We start from the raw sequence: 20393 nt of genomic DNA on the forward strand, positions 1-20393 counted from the left end.
TAAACGTTATGTCCCACCTCAAGAGTTGAGTTGAATATCCCGCCCGCTTGACTATGTTCCAATGGAATTTCTCTTAACGAATGTCCCGCCCTTGCAGCCTGTTTCAGGTGGAAATACGTCAAACTATGGAAGCTTGATGATTCCTAACATCCATTTTGGTGCGACTTTAAAGTTGCACAGAAATGAAAAAAGCATTCTGTCCCATTTTGGTTCACATGACTGGTCATAGTGTTCACCTATTCAATGATGTATGCCAAAAAAATTACAAAATTCTACTTTTGTTGTAATCTTATATCAAAGTATATCATTTCTTACTTCTTGGAAAATGGTAGGTCACGTGCAATTACGACAACAGGTACCTTAGATTTTAGGCCAATAATAATAATACGTCAAACTACGGAAGTTAGTTATCCTTTTCTGTGCGACTTTAAACATTAGATCATTTTTTCTTAGCATTTTGCCTTTTCATGACATTGAACAAGCATTTGACGTTTTTAATGTTCCCTCCTTCTTTCCCTCAGAGGGTTAATGTCTGGCATGCTACCCAGCGCCTAGGCAACCAACGTCCAATCACACACCCTTCCAAGCATCGAGCACTCGAGTGAACTCGCACGATATGTCATTCATGATTTAGGTTGTTGATCGTGAAACATCACAACTTATTACTTTGGATTTTTTATTTTGTTTTGTGCAAAAACAACTGCTCACTGCTGTCTGCCAAAATCCACAGCACTCGAGTCTACAATGCAGACTGCTGTGCAACATAGTACGACAAGCGAATGTAGCCTGATGGGAAATGCGAGTTACAAAAATGCGCCTCAACACGGGACACAATCTGTTGATGGAATACCACAGAGATTTTAATGTAGCTCAAATTTACATTGATTTAGGAGAAATGCACTTGAAAATTGTGTAGATAAAGGGCCTGTTTTGCATGACAGGCATCCCCTAAAAAAAAACAAACATGTTCCTTACTGCGTACCGGCTCTAAATCTTTTAGCGGTACGGCGTGGCACAATAGGCAATTCATGTTTGAGAGTAGGCTATGTGATAGATCCGAGAAATAACTCCTTTATTCTTATCTAGAACGAATTGCCTTCAAAAACACAGAGTTCGTCCTCGGAATTGACAGATCGCCTACATCGTATCAAGGAAATTAGTCTACTTCTGAGTTTAAAAAAAAACATAAATGTTCATATCATAGACGTCAGATAATTTTCCAACATTAACGAACACCCTCGAAGAACAATATATCGTTCTACCACCGCAGGAAGCATGAAATCAATGTCTGGTAGTATCCGCGCGAGCTCCAACGCGAGGGGGGGCATTTGGTGGTGCAAAAAATGCCCATAAACCAGGCTGCACCAGCCCATAAACCAGGCTGTACCTGGTCTAGTTAAAACTGCGGTTGCTTATTTGTCTCGCGAGAGTTGGCAGCACTGCCATTACTTTGCTGCCTACGGTGCCAGCGCGGTGTGCAACGAACCGAGGTAAGGACAGCAAACATGAAGAACTCGCACAGAAATCTAAATTTCTCGCTCATCTAGCTTACTATTATGCAATAACTAGCTAACTGACTAAACATTATATGATTGTGTTCTGAGCGAATCAATCTGTTCGAAGAAAACGTCACCGACATAGCTAGGCTAGCTAGCTAACTAGGCCAAGACCCAATGAAATGTGGCAGTAGGTTAATTCGTTGTTGTTGTTTTTGTGTGTTATTATTGTCATATAGACAGGAATTTTATTGACTGAAGAACTACGGATGTGCTTAGCGTGTTTGATCATTTTATGAGTAACGTAACGCGTATGATTACAGAGGATATTGTATTCTGTCACAACAGGATGTCCTTGGTGTCCAAAACGCACGAATGCAAGCTCGCTAATTCACTATAGTGACTTTACTGTGATGTAGCACCACGTTAGCTGTCTATGAGAAGAACCATATATGATACCTGTCATCTGCTATTTCATGAATAGCTTAAATCTGCAAGGCCGCCAATGCGTCTCTGGATCTCATTTTAAACCAGGTTCCCGGTTCGCTTCCCTCTAATCTTCAGCCCATGTTGTACCTCACAGTCATTCTTTCTAGTCTGATAACCGAATTCCCATGTACATTAGAGTTGGATGTTCATTATCCAAAACTAGGGTAATTCTGAACTCCCGATTAATATCACGTGCAGTGCAGATTATGCCATAGATAGCTAATGGCTAGCTGTCCTATGTTGTATGATGTTGCCACCTGACTGACTCTGAACATTTCTCAATGAAGATTGTCCTAATTTTTTATCTATCTTCTTTCTGGGCAATGGCACGCCCCGTGTTCATAATGTATCTTCCTCCACTTCTGAATGAGATCAATTCAAGTCTAAATCTTTATGCCTTTCCTACTTTCTCTTTCTCTATCAGTTACACATCTCTTATGAATGCTTTATAATCCATCCTGTCTCTCGTCATTAAGGCTAAGCAAGAATAAGCGTTTCGCAGTTTTTGAATCTGTCCGTCTGTCTCACACATTGTACATTGTATATGAATCTGCGGAATCCTCCATTGCCCCCATGTTTGCTTTTGTGGAGGAAGGATTCAAGAATGTTCCGCCCCATTGTGTTTCTGCAGAACTAAACATTCCATCAGGGAAGAAGAGGAGTTCTCCTTTCTCTACGTTGACTTGGGCCTAGCCTACTTCCCTCTTTGACATTGACTGGAACCCCCCCCCCCCCCCCCCCCAGGCTTTTTTTGGGTGGACTATTGCTTTATTCCGTCCTTGTGCCATTTTAACATCCGAGTCAGAGCACAGCCCTACTTCCTGTACCGCCATGTCTCAGAAGATGCCTTCAGATGGCGGCCAGAAAGGCTTCGCCGTAGGCAGAGGGTTGCTGGCGGCAGCCGAGACCTTGAACTACAGCATGGGCGAGCAGCACTCCGACGGCCTCCACGGCCCGTCATCCAGACAGCTCAACAGCATGGTCTCCGGCATGGGTGGCGGGGACGGCCAGGACCGCAACTCCCAGCTGCCCCGGCGCGGTGGCGGCGGCCCGGGCAGCCACATTGGCAACAGCATGAAGCTGTTCGCCAGCTTGGGCCTATCGCCCACCGACCTGAACGAGCTGGCGCAGATCCCCGAAGAGAACATCAGCGTGGAGACCTTGCCGCACCTTATCATGCAGCTGAAGAACCGTAAGGGGGATCAGGAGAGGGGGCGCATGGCGGGCAACCCCAGGGACCTCCTCTCCTCCGAGTCCTCCTACCGGACCACCAGGGAGGAGTGGGAGGACAGCATGCGCGGCGGGCGTCTGGGCACCTCCATGGGGCAGTCTTCGGCCCGTGGGCCGCAGGGAGACTTTGGTTATGGCGGTTCCATGCAGGATGCTCCCGGCGGGGCCCGGGGCTACGAGTTAGATTACGGTGGCAACAGCGGTGGTATCGGCGGAGGAGGCGTCGGCGGTGGTGTGAGAGAGCGCCAGTATTCGGAGCTTTCACGTGATCACTACGGCGGGATGGGGATGGCCCCCCCGGCGTCCGACAGTGTCTTTATGCAGAGGAGGATGGACTCACCGTCTCACGGCCAAGTCCAGGACTTCTTGGGAATCATGCCCCACACGTTTCCACATTTGTGCTCTCTTTGTGACTTTGATGTGCATTCCGCCATGGTGAGTAGTACCTTCCTTCCCTTCGACTTGCCCCGTAAAAAAAACCAAACACCATCCACATTCTCCCATGTTCTCTCACACTTCCAGCTCAGGTGATTTGATTGTCCACAGTCCACCTTCAAAACTTCAAAAACCTTCAGAGTTTAATGATCTGATCAGAGTTTAATGATCTGATTTGTACGTGTGCAATTCAGTGACCAGACATGAGTTCACAACCTAAAAGATTAATTATTGCTCACTTACTGTAGCTGTTGGAGGACTTTGTTTCGGAAGAGCCATAGTTGTGTGACTATGATTAAGCCCATGGTGGGTGTAGAGGTCAATGTTTGCCTGCTAAAATGCCTGATTCATCCAAGTCATTTATTCAGTGTGTGTTGTGTCCGTAGGGGTGGAATCAACACAGCAATGGGCTACGCCATGCCGAGAGCCGCCGGCTACTCCTCCAAATGTAAGTTCTTACAGACAGACTAGAGTTGCAAAGTTCCGGGAATGTTCACAAACTTCCCATGGAAATTACTGGGAATTTATGTGAATTTGTGGGAATTAACTGGAATTAACTGGAAAACAGATTTTATCCATGTTAATTCCCATAAACTTCCAATTTATTCCCCTTAATTCCATAAATTCCCATGGGAAGTTTGTGAATATTCCCAGAATTTTGTAACCCTAAGACAGAAGCTAGGGCTGCACGATTATGACAAAAGATAATAATTGCGATTATTTGCTTCAAAATGGTAATTGCGATTAATATTTCAATATGTCTTGACCTACTGCTATCTGTCTTCTCAGTGAAATTGCTGCGCACAGCGCACTCAGCGGGAACGCATGTGATTGGTCAGACAGCATAAGCGCCTGTGATTCGTCCGTGTAGTCCTAGCACACTCAATTCAAAGAGAAATTATTAATCACATTAATTGCGGCCTTTTGCGATTAGTTAATTGCGGAGGTCATAATCGCGATTTCGATTAATTCACGATTAATTGTGCAGCCCTAACAGACGCACACAAACCTTTAGTTCTCAACAGCAGGTGAGGTTTGTATATGTTCTCTAACGCTCTGTCTTTCCCCATTAGATACCCAGATTGGGATCCCGGCACGGCCCCAAGCAGAAGGTTTGTTGTGGGAGATGCTTGATCTCTCTTTCTCAGAATTGAATCGCAGGGATTGACAGCACAGGCAAACTCTTAAACACACACACACAAAGGAACAACCCGGTTTAGAGACCTTTACGATGTGAAACTCACCTCTCTTTCAGCTCGAGGTCACTCATGCTGGAGACCACCAACCCTTCAATGGGTCTGCTGGGAGACGCCCCCATGTCCATGGGACAGCAGGGCGGGGGAATGACCTCCAGCTGGGGTGAGGTGGCAGTGTGTGTGGAAGAAATTTAATGGTCTCTTCAATGCACCATTGGTTTGAACCTTATTGTATACGGTGTGATGAGTGCATGATTTTGGGATATTTTATTTATTATGTGTGATGGTTTTGGGCCAACTGAAGTGAGACTGATAAGGCAGAGAGAACAGGCGGTCGTGAGACTGGTCTCAGTGTCGCAACTCTTCTGCATTGTATTATGGGATTGTATTATGCAATATCATAACCTCTGTATGGTTCCATTTAGGCGGCGGTACTGGATCTGGTCAAGGCAAGGTCCAGTCTCACTCTGTCCAGCCCAAGGTAATCAGGCTTGTTCGCTTTTCAACAAGCTGTTCTTGTTGGCAGTTTTGACAATTACAACAAGTAGTCTATAGAATCAAAATTCCACAGTGTAAGGGGTGGCCTTTCACGAGAGACATTCTCAATTTCAAACTTTATTTATTATTTGTTTGAACTGCAAGGAGCAAGTGAGTTTTGTGTTCATTTGATCATTTATCAAACTATTGATACTTTTTCAAGTAGTTATTAGGGCCCGAGCACTGGCGATGTGAGGCCCTATTGAAATTGTAAGGATTATTACTAGGGCTGCGAGTAGCAGTGAGCGGGCCCTCACACCCCATGCATGTCGGGGTGCGGCGCCGTTAAAGGGTGTGCTATTTCGGTGTCCAGTACTGAGAGAAACTTCCTGTCACCAGTAGGTGGCGCTCTAGGCGTGACTCAATACCGATGCATAGATGTGTTCAGGACGGTACCTTGATGAAGCGTGAGAAATGTTGTGTAAATCGGTAAATCTTACTTCCTGTAAGCAGTAGGCAGTACTGCTTACAGGAAATCCTCATAACTCCTACATACATTATCCGATGTACACCAAATTGCTCACGCTTGATGAAGGTTGCATCCTGAACACATCTGTGCGTCAGCATTAAGTCATACTTGGCGCCACCTACTGCTTACAGGAAGTCCTCATAACTCCGACATACATTATCCAATTTACCCCAAATTGCTCACGCTTGATGAAGGTTGCGTCTTGAACACAGGTGTAGGTCAGTATTGAGTCATACTTATAGCGCTGCCTACAGGTCAAGCAGGAAGTCATAACTCCTACATACATTGTCCGATTTACACAACATTTCTCTCACACATCTATGCGTTGGTATTGAGTCACGCTTGGAGCGCCACCTACTGGTGACAGGAGGTTTCTCTAAGTTCTGGACACCGAAATAGCACACCCTTTAACGGCGCCACACCCCGACACGTGTTGGATGCGAGGGCCCGCTCACTGCTACTCGCAGCCCTAGTTCTTTTGAAGCCTTTTAAGTGATGGAGTAGGGACAGCTCTTTCACACTGTGAACTAAACAACGGTTCTAGAACTCCCCACCCCACACTTTCTAGGCTAACTTGATTGCTCGATAATGACTTGGGCACTAGATTCATATCTCAATTAACACACCTGTTCTTCCAAACCCCCAGATAAGAAGCAGAGTTGTGGTGGCCAAGTACGACAGGAAGCCACTCTCTAACAAGAGTCTGTTCGCTTTGGCTCAGCCCTTTGGGACCATCAGTGAGCACCTGGTGCTCAAAAGCAAGGTGAGATCTGATCTCTGGGCTTGAGGTAGTCCCTCCGCACGCATGGCTTATATTCCAGTACCCAGTCATCGTCACACATGCTGCATGTCCTCTCTCCAGGCCTTTCTGGAGATGCAGACCCACAAGGAAGCCTTGAGCATGGTCAACTACTACCAGCAGAAACCAGCTGTGCTCTATGGAAAGGAGATCACTTTCTATCTGTCCAAGGAACTTATCACAATTGAGGTAACGACTCTGTCCCTCTCGTAGAACGTAGAACTATATGCTGTAGCCGCTCTCGTTATGGACAAGGCTATATTGCCTCTCGATTTGTTGATTAAAGTGCCACATATCATCTAGTTACAAACGAGAATGTTGGTGATCATATTGACATCAATAGGCTTTTAAGTGAAAGCCTATTTCCTCTATGAATACAAAAACATGTTCAAAATGGCCCATAGTTGCCCATTAACTAGTCTCTCATAGCCAGACCTATCTCCACACTTCGTCTTAGCCCTGTGCCAGTGCTGGGGAAAGGTCTGGCTGCAACCCATTATCATTCTGCAATAGGGGTAAAAAACGCGGTGCCCTTGCAAAATAGTGTCAGGGATTGAATGTGATTGCGACCGTGCATGGTAATCAACGGTGATTGTAACAAGCGCATCTTCTCTGTCTCCCCGTATTTCCTGTGTGATCCACAGAAGGATGACAGGATGGACGGAGTCCCCAGGGAGAGGAAGGGCAGACCGAGCCAGGTGGTCTTCTTCTCCAACCTGCCGCGGGAGACGGAGAAGAAGATGGAGCTCCTCACCATCGCCAAGCGCTTCGGCACCGTGGAGAAACACCTGTTCTTAAACGACGAGGTAGACGGCGTGCCAGGCTCTTCGGAACTTGTCTGAATGCTGGTCTTGTTTAGCCTTGTGAGGCTATCCTGAGGTCGCGAGCTCGCGTTTACCCGTAGAGGAGTCTGGGTACTCTCCATAGAGAAAATGTTGAGCCCGGTCAGAAAACTATCTCACCAATCAGCGTTGGTTCTAGAATTTGAAAAGCAGACTGCTACGCTGGGCGGGTTTATGATTGAGGAGCAGTTGAAGTTAGTGCGTGATGGGACCCTTTCAGACTTTTTTCAGATGGCTCATCCAATCACCTGCCAAGTAGTTTTGAAAGTGCCCGCCCTTTTCCAAACAGTTTCTAACGGAGAGTTCCCAGATGATTATGCAAAGCAAACCATCTGGTGCGTCAGGTGAGCTCTTGTAGCCCTGGATCCTGCAGTGACGGAGTCACTTCATGCCGCGAGAGCGAACTCCCTCCTCTGTCCTGATACTCCTAGACCTGTCAGCAGCATTTGATACGGTAGACCACCAGATCCTCCTCTCCACCCTTGAGGAGAAAGGCGTCGCTGGCTCTGCACACTCCCTGTTTGCATCCTACCTGACGGGCCGCTCCTACCAGTCTGACTACGGGGGTTCCACAAGGGTCTGTCCTGGGTCCTCTCCTGTTTTCCCTTTACACTACATCTCTGGCCTCTGTCATTCGCTCGCATGGCTTCTCCTATTATAATAATAATAATAATAATAATGAAAAAAAACGACAGAAGAGGAAAAGAAAGAAGAGATGAGGAAGGAGAGAATGGAAAGAAACGATGGGAGGACAAGAGGGGGGGGGTACAGATCTAGGCTAGATGGTTCTGACATCTATTGGCAGAAAATCTCTCTACGGTTCGGCACGCACGTGGTCCGCAGATAGGTTTATAAAAAATAATAAAACAAAAAAGGATGTAGGCGACGTGGTCACGCAGGGCGCATGTTCAATCCACACTAGCGCTGCCAGCGGTAGTCATGGCTAGCGGAGGAGCTGAACAGCTTGAAAAACCTCTGGCTCAACAACCGCTCATCACCACAGCATTTAAGCAGCCCTTAGCTAAAGAATCCGACCGGGCTAAAGCTATTACAAAAGGTATTATTGGGGTGTTTATAGCTGCAGACATGAGGCCATATTCCATTGTGCAAAACGAGGGGTTTAAACATAGGATGTGCTTGAGCCACGTTACGAGATCCCGTCGCGCACCCACTTTGCTGAGAAGATCGTGCCAAATCTTTGAGCAGGAAAAGGCTAAAGTTGTCAGTGAATTATCCCAGGCATCCTCTGTTGCGCTCACAGACGGGTGGACCTCCAGGGCAACGGAAAGCTACGTGACTAGTGTGGATTGAACATGCGCCCTACGTGACCAGTTGCTGGTTATGAGAGGCAGGATCCTAGCCGACCTTTGAATCCCCCCAATCATCAGCTGGGCTGGGCCTCATCGCTAACCAGCAACTGAGCCAATTGAGCTAAAGGTGGTTAGCTAGCTCGATCGTAAATTACTCGGACTGAATAAATATGACACCGATAAGCACACCGATGCCAATAGTTAGCTTGATATAACCAAGACATCTGATCAGTCCAGAACAGTGAATTTAGCCTACGGTTTTACCGAGCCAGTCCCAAGGTTACCGCGTGACCAAAAAATACTGCGCTTACCATAATACCGCGGTTACAGTTACATGCTTACCGTTGAGCAATTTGGGTTAATTAATGAGACTAAAATAGGCCTAACGTTACCTGGGTTTTGATACAGGCAACTTTGCAAAAAGCATGAGAGGTGCACTTATAGAAATTCCTATCATCAATGATAACACCACGATGAAGAGTGAAATACGCTAGTATGGCTGGGTATTGGCACGGACCTCACGGTACGACTCGTCACAATACGTGGGTCACGATACGCTTGTATCACGATAAATTGCCATACAATACATATTGCAATACATTGCGATACTCCTGAATATGTTAACTCCATCCCCGCTCCCTGGAGGTAATCCAGAGGGCGTAGGGAATGAAAGGACACTAAATCAATTTAAAACGTATTCTGTATCTGACTGAATTCTATCCTTCATTTTATATATCTATATATATTCTGTGATAAAAAATAAATTATGTATATTGATACTCCTAACGCAGAAAATCGATACAGTATCGTGGAGAAAAAATAGTGTTGCATTGCTGTTTATTGCACAGCCCAATTATAGAAGTTAAGGGGAATACATTCTATTTTCCTCTTCTATCCGACTTTACACATCAATGACCTAAAGCATGCGCAGCACATGCTCCTGGTCGAAAATGAACTTGCAACCCCCACACTCAATGAGCAGAGCCACATGACTGAAGTGACTCTTCTGTGAAGCCTCCTCATCCCGTGCTTTTGTTGGGCAGGCCTTCGTTCAGCTGGGGACTCCCGAGGATGCCGAGATGCTGGTGAAGTACTACACCCTGAACCCCCTCACCATCAAGGGCCGCAGGTTGCGCCTCAACATCTGCGCCAAGTACAAGACTCTCAAGTAAGAGCAGCCCCCGCTTCCACCAGGGGATGCCTTATTATGCAAGATGAAATCCAAAATCGAGACGCATGTTCTACACGGTTTTCCGTGAGGATTTTGACTCGATCCATGCATTTCGGTTCCGGGTCTTCTGGCGTAAAAAATTAAAATTGACCCCCTCCTGAGAATAAAATAGATCAAAGATGTGAGGTTTGTGGCTAGCTATTGTGGTGGCTCTGTGAGCATTGCACTGATGTCGAGGCTGTTGTTCCATTGCAGTGTGAGTCGCTCCAGGCAGGCCCAGGGCCAGGGCTGGTCAGCGGCAGACCGGACCAGGAAGAACAGCACCAGCAGCACTGGGACCAGGGCCCCCTCCTCTTCCACCAAAAGCCCCAAGTCTACCTCCACTACCAAGGGCAAAGAGGACAAGGAGGAGGACCCCAAGCTTGCGGAGGGGTCCGGCGACGAGGTGGCCGGGGTCATGGAGGGAGACGAGGACGACGAGGACGACGGCGGAGATGAGGCAGCCGGCGACGACCAAGCGGACGCAGAGGGAGCTGACGCGGAACAAGCGAACTCTGAAGCGGGACCGCAGGACGGGGAACCAGAACCGGAGGGAGTCCGAGAGGAGAAGACGGAGAGCGACGGCGGCGGCGCTGAGAAGGCGTCCGGGCCCGGAGCGGAGCAGGGGACCGGGCCAAAGGAACATGACGACGGCCAGGCAGAGATGAGTGCTCCTGGAGAGACTGAGGCCTTCTCTGAGGAGCCAGAGGCCAAAGACGACACCTCAGCGACAGAGCCTGCGGAGACCTCTGACATGGCTGACGAGGCGCTGCTGGAAGACCAGGTAAACAATAATAATAACATAAACAAAACTACTACTTCCCACTTAAGCTTCACATATTGTCAAGATCAATGTCTTATGATCGATATTGTCCAAATATGTCTTGGGTATTTAGTAGATGCTCTTACCCTAAATTACAAAAGTGCATTTGTAGTGGGTAAACGAGGTAAATGAACTGCACTTATATAGCGCTTTTATCCACAGGGCTTTACAATGGCCTCTCATTCACCCATTCACACACACATTCACACACCGATGGCAGCAGCTGCCATGCAAGGTGCCAGCCTGCTCATTGGGAGCAATTTGGGGTTCACTTCGACATGTGGACAGGAGGAGCCGGGACTGGAACTGCCGACCCTACGATCATTGGACGACCCACTCTACCTCCTGAGCCACAGCCGACCCGCTACTATGTCCATGTACATAGCTAGACTGAAAGGAATATTAATTTGAATGTTTCCTGTCTCGACAGGAGGGCAGTATGGAGCAGGACTTCCCAGAGAACATGGATGACTTTGTGACTCTGGACGAGCTGGCTGAAGAGGAGGACATGGACTCCCAATCCAAAGACTCTTCTGCAGGTATATAACAATATAATAATCCAGAGACTCTTCTGCAGGTATATAACAATCCAAAGACTCTTCTGCAGGTATATAACAATATAATAATCCAGAGACTCTTCTGCAGGTATATAACAATCCAAAGACTCTTCTGCAGGTATATAACAATATAATAATCCAGAGACTCTTCTGCAGGTATATAACAATATAATAATCCAGAGACTCTTCTGCAGGTATATAACAATATAATAATCCAGAGACTCTTCTGCAGGTATATAACAATATAACAGTCCAGAGACTCTTCTGCAGGTTTATAGCAATATAATAATCCAGAGACTCTTCTGCAGGTATATAACAATACAACAATACAGAGACGCTTCTGCAGGTATATAACAATATAACAATCCAGAGACTCTTCTGCAGGTATATAACAATATAGCAATCCAGAGACTCTTCTGCAGGTTTATAGCAAGCTTATTCTGTCTAATGTGCAAGGTCGGTGGTGTCATGCCTTCATAAAATACAACACGTTTTGCTCTGATGAAATGTTATCCTATACCCCTAACACACACACACTCTCTCTCTCACTCTCTCACCCTTCTCCAGGAAAGTCAAAGAAAGGGAGGGTAAGTGGCCTTTTTTATGCCTCCGCCCGGCGCAGCTGTGGCTGGATGGATTTATGTTTCTAGGTTGTCTGTCCCATTCTTGTTAACGCAATATCTCAAGAAAGGCTTGACGGAATTTCTTCAAATTTGACCAGAATGTCCAGTTGGACTCGAGGAGGAACTGATTAGGGTCCAAATATCGCGATGTATTGCTTTAAGGTCAAGTTCACAAACACGTTTAGAGCAACCTGACTTTTGGCTGAGGCATACATCCACAAAGCGATATTTCTAGTTTCCTGTTGAACTATTTATTTGAACGTTTTTAGATTTGCAGGCTTTTGAATTAACCCAGTATGTACTGTGTCACTCTACTATCTGTCAATGTTTATGGTGATGTCTTTATTTTTTCCTTCTTTAGGAAATGAGGGTTGTCAATGTCACTGGATTTAAACGAGGTCAGAATTTCCGCAGTGAGCTCCTGGCCCTTGCCAAACCCTTCGGTAAAGTTGAAAAACACCTGGTGCTTGACTTGAGGCCTGAGGTAAATAAAGTTAACAGATAGTTAAAGTGGCAATCTCAAGGATTGTATAAATTCATCCATCCATCCATCCATCCGCTATCTATTGGCGATAGAGGTAACATATTACATTACATTAGTAATTTAGCTGACACTTTTATCCAAAGCTACTTACAGTAATTGCATTTAACGTAGGAAAAATCTACTACTACTACTTGTCAGAACTCAAAAGTGACTAAGAGCATAATCTAGTGCTGAAGGCAAAGTGCAAGAATAGCAAACCAAAAATATAATAGGTGCTCAAGAGGGAGGATCGTTGCAGTACTTCTTGAAGAGGTGAGTTTTGAGCCTGCGGCGAAAGATGGGCAGCGACTCTGCTGTCTGTTTTTAACTGGATGCGAGCTGCTACAGGGGGCCAGAAAGGAAGCTGTGTGGGAGAACTTGGGGTGGTTGAACACCAGGTGAGCAGCTGTGTGGGAGAACTTGGGGTGGTTGAACACCAGGTGAGCAGCCGCTTTATGGACAAGTTCCAGGGGTTTAATGGAAGTAATGATTCAGCCTATTCCCCATTCATGAAAGCCTTTCCATTTGAGCATTGCCAAGTTTTGTGAATTGGATGTCTGTGGCGACATTCCCACTCAGTATTCAGTAGCAGCAGACAGGCTGCCGTGATTAGTGGCTTGTGCTTGGTTGAGAAATGAACTCGGTGAGTTTGGAGCGCGTGCCATTACCTCTTATTGCCAAAACGTGGCGCCAAAGACAATGAAACTAATCCTTGCGATTGCCACTTTTAACTTTTTTATTATATATCCAATGGATGTGATATCGATTTGAAAAATATTCCTTTTGAGGAAATGTTCCTAAAGTTTGACTTGTTCCCAAAGTTGATGTCCAGTTATTGTATAATTATAATTTCCTTACATCTTCTGTTTTCCCCTCACAAACAAAGGCTTTTCTGGAACTCTCATCTGAAGAGGAAGCCAAAGCAATGGTCCAGTTCTACAATGGAAATGTCACGCCAATGGTCTGCGGGAAGCCTGTGAGAATGTACCATTCACAAACATACCCCACGATTGAGGTTAGTCCCTCTATGTAGGAAAGTGAGAGTATCATCATTTGTGTATAGAATTAAGTGATGTGATTGGTGGTGATTTCAATGTGGTTTTCTTTGTTTTCTCTTCCAGTGTGGAAATAGCAAAGTGGTGTATGTGGGTGGGATTCCACACACTAAATACTCAGATTCACAGATCTTGAGGATTGCAGAACCGTTTGGAAAAATCAGACGCTTCTTCCTCAACAGAAATCGCTCTGAGGTAATAATTAATCAATTTAGTAACCTAAGAACATAACAGAATTTCCAACCTTCACCATTGAATAGGATGATAAGAAAAGTTCTGTGTCTGTATGTTCTAGTGTTTCATTGAGATGGAGCACGGGGAGGATGCTGAGAAAATGGCCGAAGCCTTCCGAGTAAGCCCGCCGAAATTCCAAAACAAACGACTGACTGTGTATGTTAGCAGGAAATACAAACAACTCAAGTATGGGTGAGTCAGATGCCAGTCTCACTGTTCTTTCACACAGCGTTTTGAACATGTTCTTCTGCATTCCTTAGCTTCTGATCTCTGTGGATTTAAGATTCAAGGATGTTTATTTGTCATGTGTAAGACACTGGTACCATGTACAGTACAATGAAATGCTGTGCTCGTGCAGTAGAGGTGGTTTGGATGGAACCACACCTATTGTGTAGATGAGGTATAGTCTAGGACTTGTAAGCCAGTATATCTCCCACAGACCACCGGGACATCCTCTTGGTCTAACAGTGGTCTAGGGTCTGATCCACAGTACATTAGTCATTTAGCTGATGCTTTTATCCAAAGCGACTTATAATAATGGGTAAGTCCCACCTGTACCCCCTCCTCCACACACACACACACTAGACACAGACCACCAGGCGCTCCGTTGGAGAAGGAGGAGAAACGACCCTCCAAGAGGGAGCGGCCCGAGGGGGAGGTGGCCACCGGCACCAGTCCGGCAAAACCGCCTACCGAGCAGCAGCAGGAGAAGGAGGAGCAGGAGCCCCCGGCCAAGAAGCCGAAGGAGGAGAAGAGTCCAGCTGCCGAGGAGATAAAGAAAGAGGAGGAGCCTCAGGAGAAGGAGAAGGAGAGCGTCGAGGCGGCCGGCGCTGAGCAGCTGAGCGTGACGCTGAAGGAGGAGCCCAAGGAGAATGCCGACCAGCCCTCAGAGAGCGGCGAGGCCCAGAAGATGGACACTGACGCGGTGAGCAGTCATTTCTAGGTCCAGTCCTAAACTACCCATTCTCCCTAATCGCTTGACACAAAGGATAGTTGAACTTAATGATAGCTTCCTCACTAGCTTTATTTAGTTTCTAAAGACGTTTCAAAATATGATATTACAGAGGCATGTGAAAACCACAACAAGCCCTCGCTTTATGGAAGCACAACTAGCGATTCATAAAAATAGATCGATGAAAACTACCGTTTCGCGGCAGAAAATTAATTTTTTAGAAGCTGCATTCTCGGTGCCCCGTCCGCCGCCGTTACATGGATATACTTGGCTCACGGTGGATTTTAAATTTCTTCTACAGCCTCCGAATTACACCAAAGTTATCTCGGTGAGTCAAACGTCTTATAATATGCCGTAAATAAGGTCCAGGTTGTCAAAAAAGAGCGTTCTCCTTTAAGGACCATGCCAAGGGACACGTGTACTTAGCTGTGAGATGAACAATGTACATCTAATCTAATGGTACACTAATATCTCAAGAATGCAGTGTCAAAATGTTGAAATGGACTATTGTATATATATATAACCTTATAACAGGGCTTATAATGCTAAATACCACACTACTCCTTTAAGGATAGTACAGTCGTTTGAAAGGATCTCAGCAAGACGGTGAAACATTTAGGTTGCATTGCCCTTAAGAGGGCTATCCTGTCAGTGGCACCTGGAGCTTAATTGTGTCTGCAATATAATTACTACATAGTCATGTATTAATGTTGTTATTACTGTAATATTTGCTAAGCAGGTCATCAAGCGTGGGGAGGAGACTGAGGTTGCTGGTTCCACCAATGTGGATGTGAAGAACGGGGAGGATCAGCAGACTGCCGACCTACAGACGCCAGCTGCCGAGGCCAAGCCAGCGCTTGCTACCCTGCCACTTGCACCTTATGATCCCAGCAACCCTATTGGTAAGTTCTTAGAAAGAACTCTTACCTTACCATCCCAGCAACCCTATTGGTAAGTTCTTAGAAAGAACTCTTACCTTACCATCCCAGCAACCCTGTTAGTAAGTTCTACCTTATCCCAGCAACCCTGTTGGTAAGTTCTTAGAGAGAGAGAGAGCTTTTTATCTGTCAGGTATTGTTGAAGGTCAAGGTCAACTTTATTTATAAAGCACGTTTAAAATACTACATTCAACAAATACTGGCTCATTATTTTTCCCAGAGCAGCTTTGAAGTCATTGTTCTCACATAAAATGCTTAAAGCCAGGAGTAAGAATGCACTCGTATTGTAAAGCTGTGTTATAACTATTCTGACTGCAGGTGTTGAGTATGTGAAGATGGGATACTACTGCCGAGTCTGCTTCCTGTTTTACTCCAACGAAGAGTCGGCCAAGAAGGTGCACTGCAGCAGTCAGGCACACTACGATAAACTGAAGGTATTCACCAAAACTCACACTGATAAGACCCCTAAAAACTAGTACCATCTGTAATCTCATGACAGATGTCCATGTTTAGAGGTAAACATTTGATATGTAATAGGGATTTTGAAGTGAGAATGAATTTCATATTCATACAGTAAACTAATGGTCTTTTCTCTTTTCTTTCAGAAATATCTTGAGAAAGAGAAGGCTAAAGGGAAAAGAGTTTCTTTGTAATGACAACGCAAGTGTTTGGGCATGTGCGCATGCAATGTGTCCTGAGGATTACCATGTTTTTTTTGTTTAACTGATGTTTGGCTTAGATCGGATTCTTTAGTTTTAAACTTACTGTTGTACCAATTTGTTATTTTTGTTTTTTTTTAAGGTATATACTGTGTAAGAATCAAACAATGAATGTCATATGTTTTGTATGCCTCTTTTCTCAGTATTGACTTTGTCACCCTGCTAAAGTAGTTGTATAATTGAATTTTGTTTTTATTAAACATAAACCATTTGTTCACAATTTTCTCAGATATGCCTCTATGTAAATTGTACTCATTGGGTAGTCCTAGGAAATAACCTCTTTACAGGTCTTTTTAATCAATTGAGAAATACATTAAAATGTGATTTATCGGTGGGAACATTATACAGTGAGTGTACTTTACCATGAATAAAGCTAATAACAGAAGATCCATATACATACTGCTTTATTGTAAAAACATGAACAACTGAACACCATGGAAAGCATCAAAGAAGATGCCTCTGACATCCCTGTCTACTGTAGAACAGGCAACTGGTGACCAGTGCACTGGTGAGACCATGCTGAAGACGGACCACCACCATGTTTGGGCTGAAGACGGACCACCATGTTTTGGGCCTTATAGTGGTTTGGTAGCATGAGATTTGGCAGATCAGAACCACCCATGTGCTGATGGTAGGGGTGGTGGGAAAAAAAATGTGATTCATGCAAGAATTGTGATTTTCTCAAAGATTATCGATTGATTTGCAAATTATGAAGAAATAAATTTTTCCATTTCCTTTTTATTAAAAAAAAAAAACATTTCATGTGTTTTATCCTGTTAACATGTTTGTGCTTTGGATGTTTTTCAGTGTTTTCCCTACCATTACAGGACCCCCTGTATTTAATGGGCTACTGTATTTAATGGGTTATTGCAGTCAAATGGAAATGTCATAGAAAATTCTATCATAATCGAAAATTAAATCATCAATAATCGATTTGAAATCGAGTCATAACCCCAAGAATCAAAATCGAATCGCCAGATCACTACCGATTCCCACCCCTAGTTGATAGTAGGTTGTGGGATCTTGTCAAAGGTACACTTTTCCTTGTTCCACCGGTAACAACAGTGTACCGATCCCTCATACACATTTGATGCTACACTGTTGCAACACTTTTGTCTCCAACCTTGTGTCAACACCTCTGCTGTTCCTTTGGGGGATTTCTCGAAGGCATTCATGGGTGTGAAACAGACATCAAACTAGATTTTGTTGTGTTGTTCCAGAGCCTCCATACTGTCTCTTCATTTTCTCATGGAGCTGAAGAGGCTGTCATGAGTGAATTTTGCACCCCTGTGGTAGATCTGTTTTTCTGCAAGCCCCAGAATGATACTTGGCCCCTTCCCCAATCCAGTCTCGGAGAGGAGAGTGTGGGCTCCACAGTAATCAATGTACCCAGATGACGAGGCAAGACCAGAATCCAAAACGAATTGGTTTTCGAACATTCATTCATTGAATGGCAGGATCTTGTAGGAATGTTTGAGCTCTGTGAAAATTGGCCTGACTTTAAAATAGATGGGTTATCAGTAGCTTTAGAGTTGTCAAACGTGGATTAAGGCCATTATCTCATCAAAGCGACTGCATAGTATCTGATGTTGCTGCCTTATGACCAAAACTGGTGTCTGTGAGGTACAGAGCTGTAGCCAGTGGTGAGAAGAATCCCAGAGAAGGCAAGGAGGTCAAATTACATACTCAGGTAGTTGTTTGTTCGCTTGGTCTGAGTTGCATATAGGTTTGACATTTCAATGGTACTGTCTCTTCAGTGTTGGGGAGATTGAGCATCAAACATTCATTAAGCCTGGCTTGGTCACTTTGAAACAACCTGCAGCAGTTGGCTTATAGATCAAATGTTCTGGAATATTGCCTGCTGCTGATCTCTTTGATTTTTTTTTAAGATGCAGTCTTTATTCTTGAGATTATGTAGTTTCTGTGTTGATTGTGTTGGGGTTTCTGTAGTTCTGTCTACTCATAGCAATAAGGTCCTGTGTTCGATTCCCGGTTGGCACGCTGTTGGCATTGGGGGGCATGTTCTCCCCAGGTGTGTCCAGGTACCCAGGTGGGGTATCTCCCGGGCCTTTCTGGAGTTGCAGTTTGCATATTCTCCCTGTGTTCACAAGGGGCTCCTCCCAAAATAACCTTAATATAAAAGCATGCAGAAGAACAACACTCTCCTATTCCTGACCAAGATTAGACATGAGCGCTTGGATTGGTCAACGGATGTGGCACCTGCAGGCCCTCACTGCTCCTGGCTGCCCTTGGAGGAAGGACGGCACGGATGGGTCATCGATGCACCGATGGGGCTTGGTATCTGTGCAGCATGTGAGTGTGGCGCTGAGGAACAAACCACAGACCACGTCATCCAGGACTGTCCGACATACCGGACACCCAACGGAATGCGTGGCCTGACGGTTTTGGATGATGAAACGGTGACATGGCTGCTGGAGGTGTGCCCGGATATATAGCCCGGGTGACCCCCTCACCCAGGCTCGGGGTGGTAAAAGGATAGCCCCTCGGCCCCAAGCCTGGGGAGGAGAGGAGAATACAACACCTAACCCACACGACGACGACGAAGAAGCAAGGATGGGTCAAAAGCAGGGAACCCATTCCACAGGCCTAATGCATGTGTGTTGCTCATTGCATGTACTGTACACTTGTGTGTTGGGAGTGTCAAAGTCATGTGACAAATAAAGTCTGATTCTTATTCTACATATGTATACAAAGAGTCCCTGTATTATATACCATGGGTCACAATTGTGACCAAGATATTAACATATACTGTGACCATCATGGATGGTTAAAATTTTGTCATTTTAAAAGAACATCAATACTAAACCCTTTAAAGTTGTGTGTATTTACATAACATTGTTTACTAACCTTTTCTTGCGGAGCTTTGAGGTCTCCTTACTCTTCTGATAGTGCGTCTAGGACGGAAACGACTGTGGTCATTTAACCATTAATTTACAGTAACGTTAATGATGGGAAATTGTAAATATTTACTTATATGATGCAGGAAGACTTGCAACAGTTGGCAGCTCCCAATGTTTTAATTCTAACATTTAAAAAAATACTTTTAGCCCTTGTATTTTTTTTGAGCTGCCAAGTGTCACAAGTCTTCCTGCATCACTTTAGTTACCTTTTTTGACTGAGCTCCTGGAAAAGAGATGTGCACCTGTATACTCTAATTTCTCTTAATATTTACTTAAACATTATTTATTTATTTAAGAACTCAAATGTTAGGCACTATTGTGTCCCATGGGATAATTAATTTCATCATGTAAATACTAGAAGCCTGAAAAAACACCATGATGAACTAGTCTCCCTTCTGTCCATAAAACTAGTCACTACTAAAGAAAATCATACGTTCAATAATGTGGTTTGGGTTCACCGCTCCCTCTGGCCCACTCTTTCACACCTATGCTCTCCTTGAAATTATCCAAGTTCAATATTTAACACAATGCTTGTACAATGTATCAGGTCAGCAACTGTATCAACTCCCGCCTATGTGAGCTTGTGCCAATCAAATCATCAAAATGTCGCAGTCCCTCTTCTCCGCATCTCATCCAAAAAAATGAAAAAACAAAAACTATTATCCACATATGTGTAATTGCAAGTTATAATCTGATTGATCTGTACTGTCTAACAGCATTGATGCCTTGCCTTGCATGGTATTGCGTTTCTGGTGTGAGTGGGTGTGTGTATGAGCATGTGTGTGTGTGGTCATTGGGTGGTTATGAGTATGCACAACTGAGTTGTCTGCGGTTTGTATGTCTTGGGTCCCCTACCAAAAGCTTTTCCTTTGCTTCTTTGGGGTCCCATTCATGTTCTTCTTACAATGCACTGTATTCAACAGAAACTATTATGTTCTTTCATTGAAACAGGAATAAAAATATCAATCTGGATTAGATTAAAATCTCACATTTTGGGCTGTCAATGACTATTGAGACAAACCGCTCCCAGTTGCT

At 44.8% G+C, this 20393-nt stretch overlaps 1 protein-coding gene across 1 annotated transcript; it reads left to right on the plus strand.

Annotated features, from left to right (window-relative positions):
• The first annotated feature begins 1448 nt into the window (after window positions 1-1448).
• On the plus strand, window positions 1449-16990 carry matr3l1.2 (matrin 3-like 1.2). The gene is made up of 21 exons (XM_084448343.1): window positions 1449-1490; window positions 2617-3650; window positions 4037-4098; window positions 4724-4762; window positions 4906-5009; window positions 5272-5327; window positions 6499-6615; window positions 6715-6840; window positions 7296-7457; window positions 9847-9971; window positions 10230-10797; window positions 11267-11375; window positions 11961-11980; window positions 12378-12500; window positions 13426-13554; window positions 13661-13789; window positions 13890-14020; window positions 14414-14753; window positions 15520-15682; window positions 16037-16152; window positions 16324-16990. Exons 2-21 carry the CDS (start codon window positions 2817-2819, stop codon window positions 16369-16371), a joined length of 3501 nt encoding a protein of 1166 aa, XP_084304469.1. The 5' UTR covers window positions 1449-1490; window positions 2617-2816; the 3' UTR covers window positions 16372-16990.
• The last annotated feature ends 3403 nt before the right edge of the window (window positions 16991-20393 follow it).

The sequence above is a fragment of the Borostomias antarcticus genome (assembly GCF_949987555.1).
Source record: "Borostomias antarcticus genome assembly, chromosome: 14".
NCBI lineage: Eukaryota > Metazoa > Chordata > Actinopteri > Stomiiformes > Stomiidae > Borostomias > Borostomias antarcticus.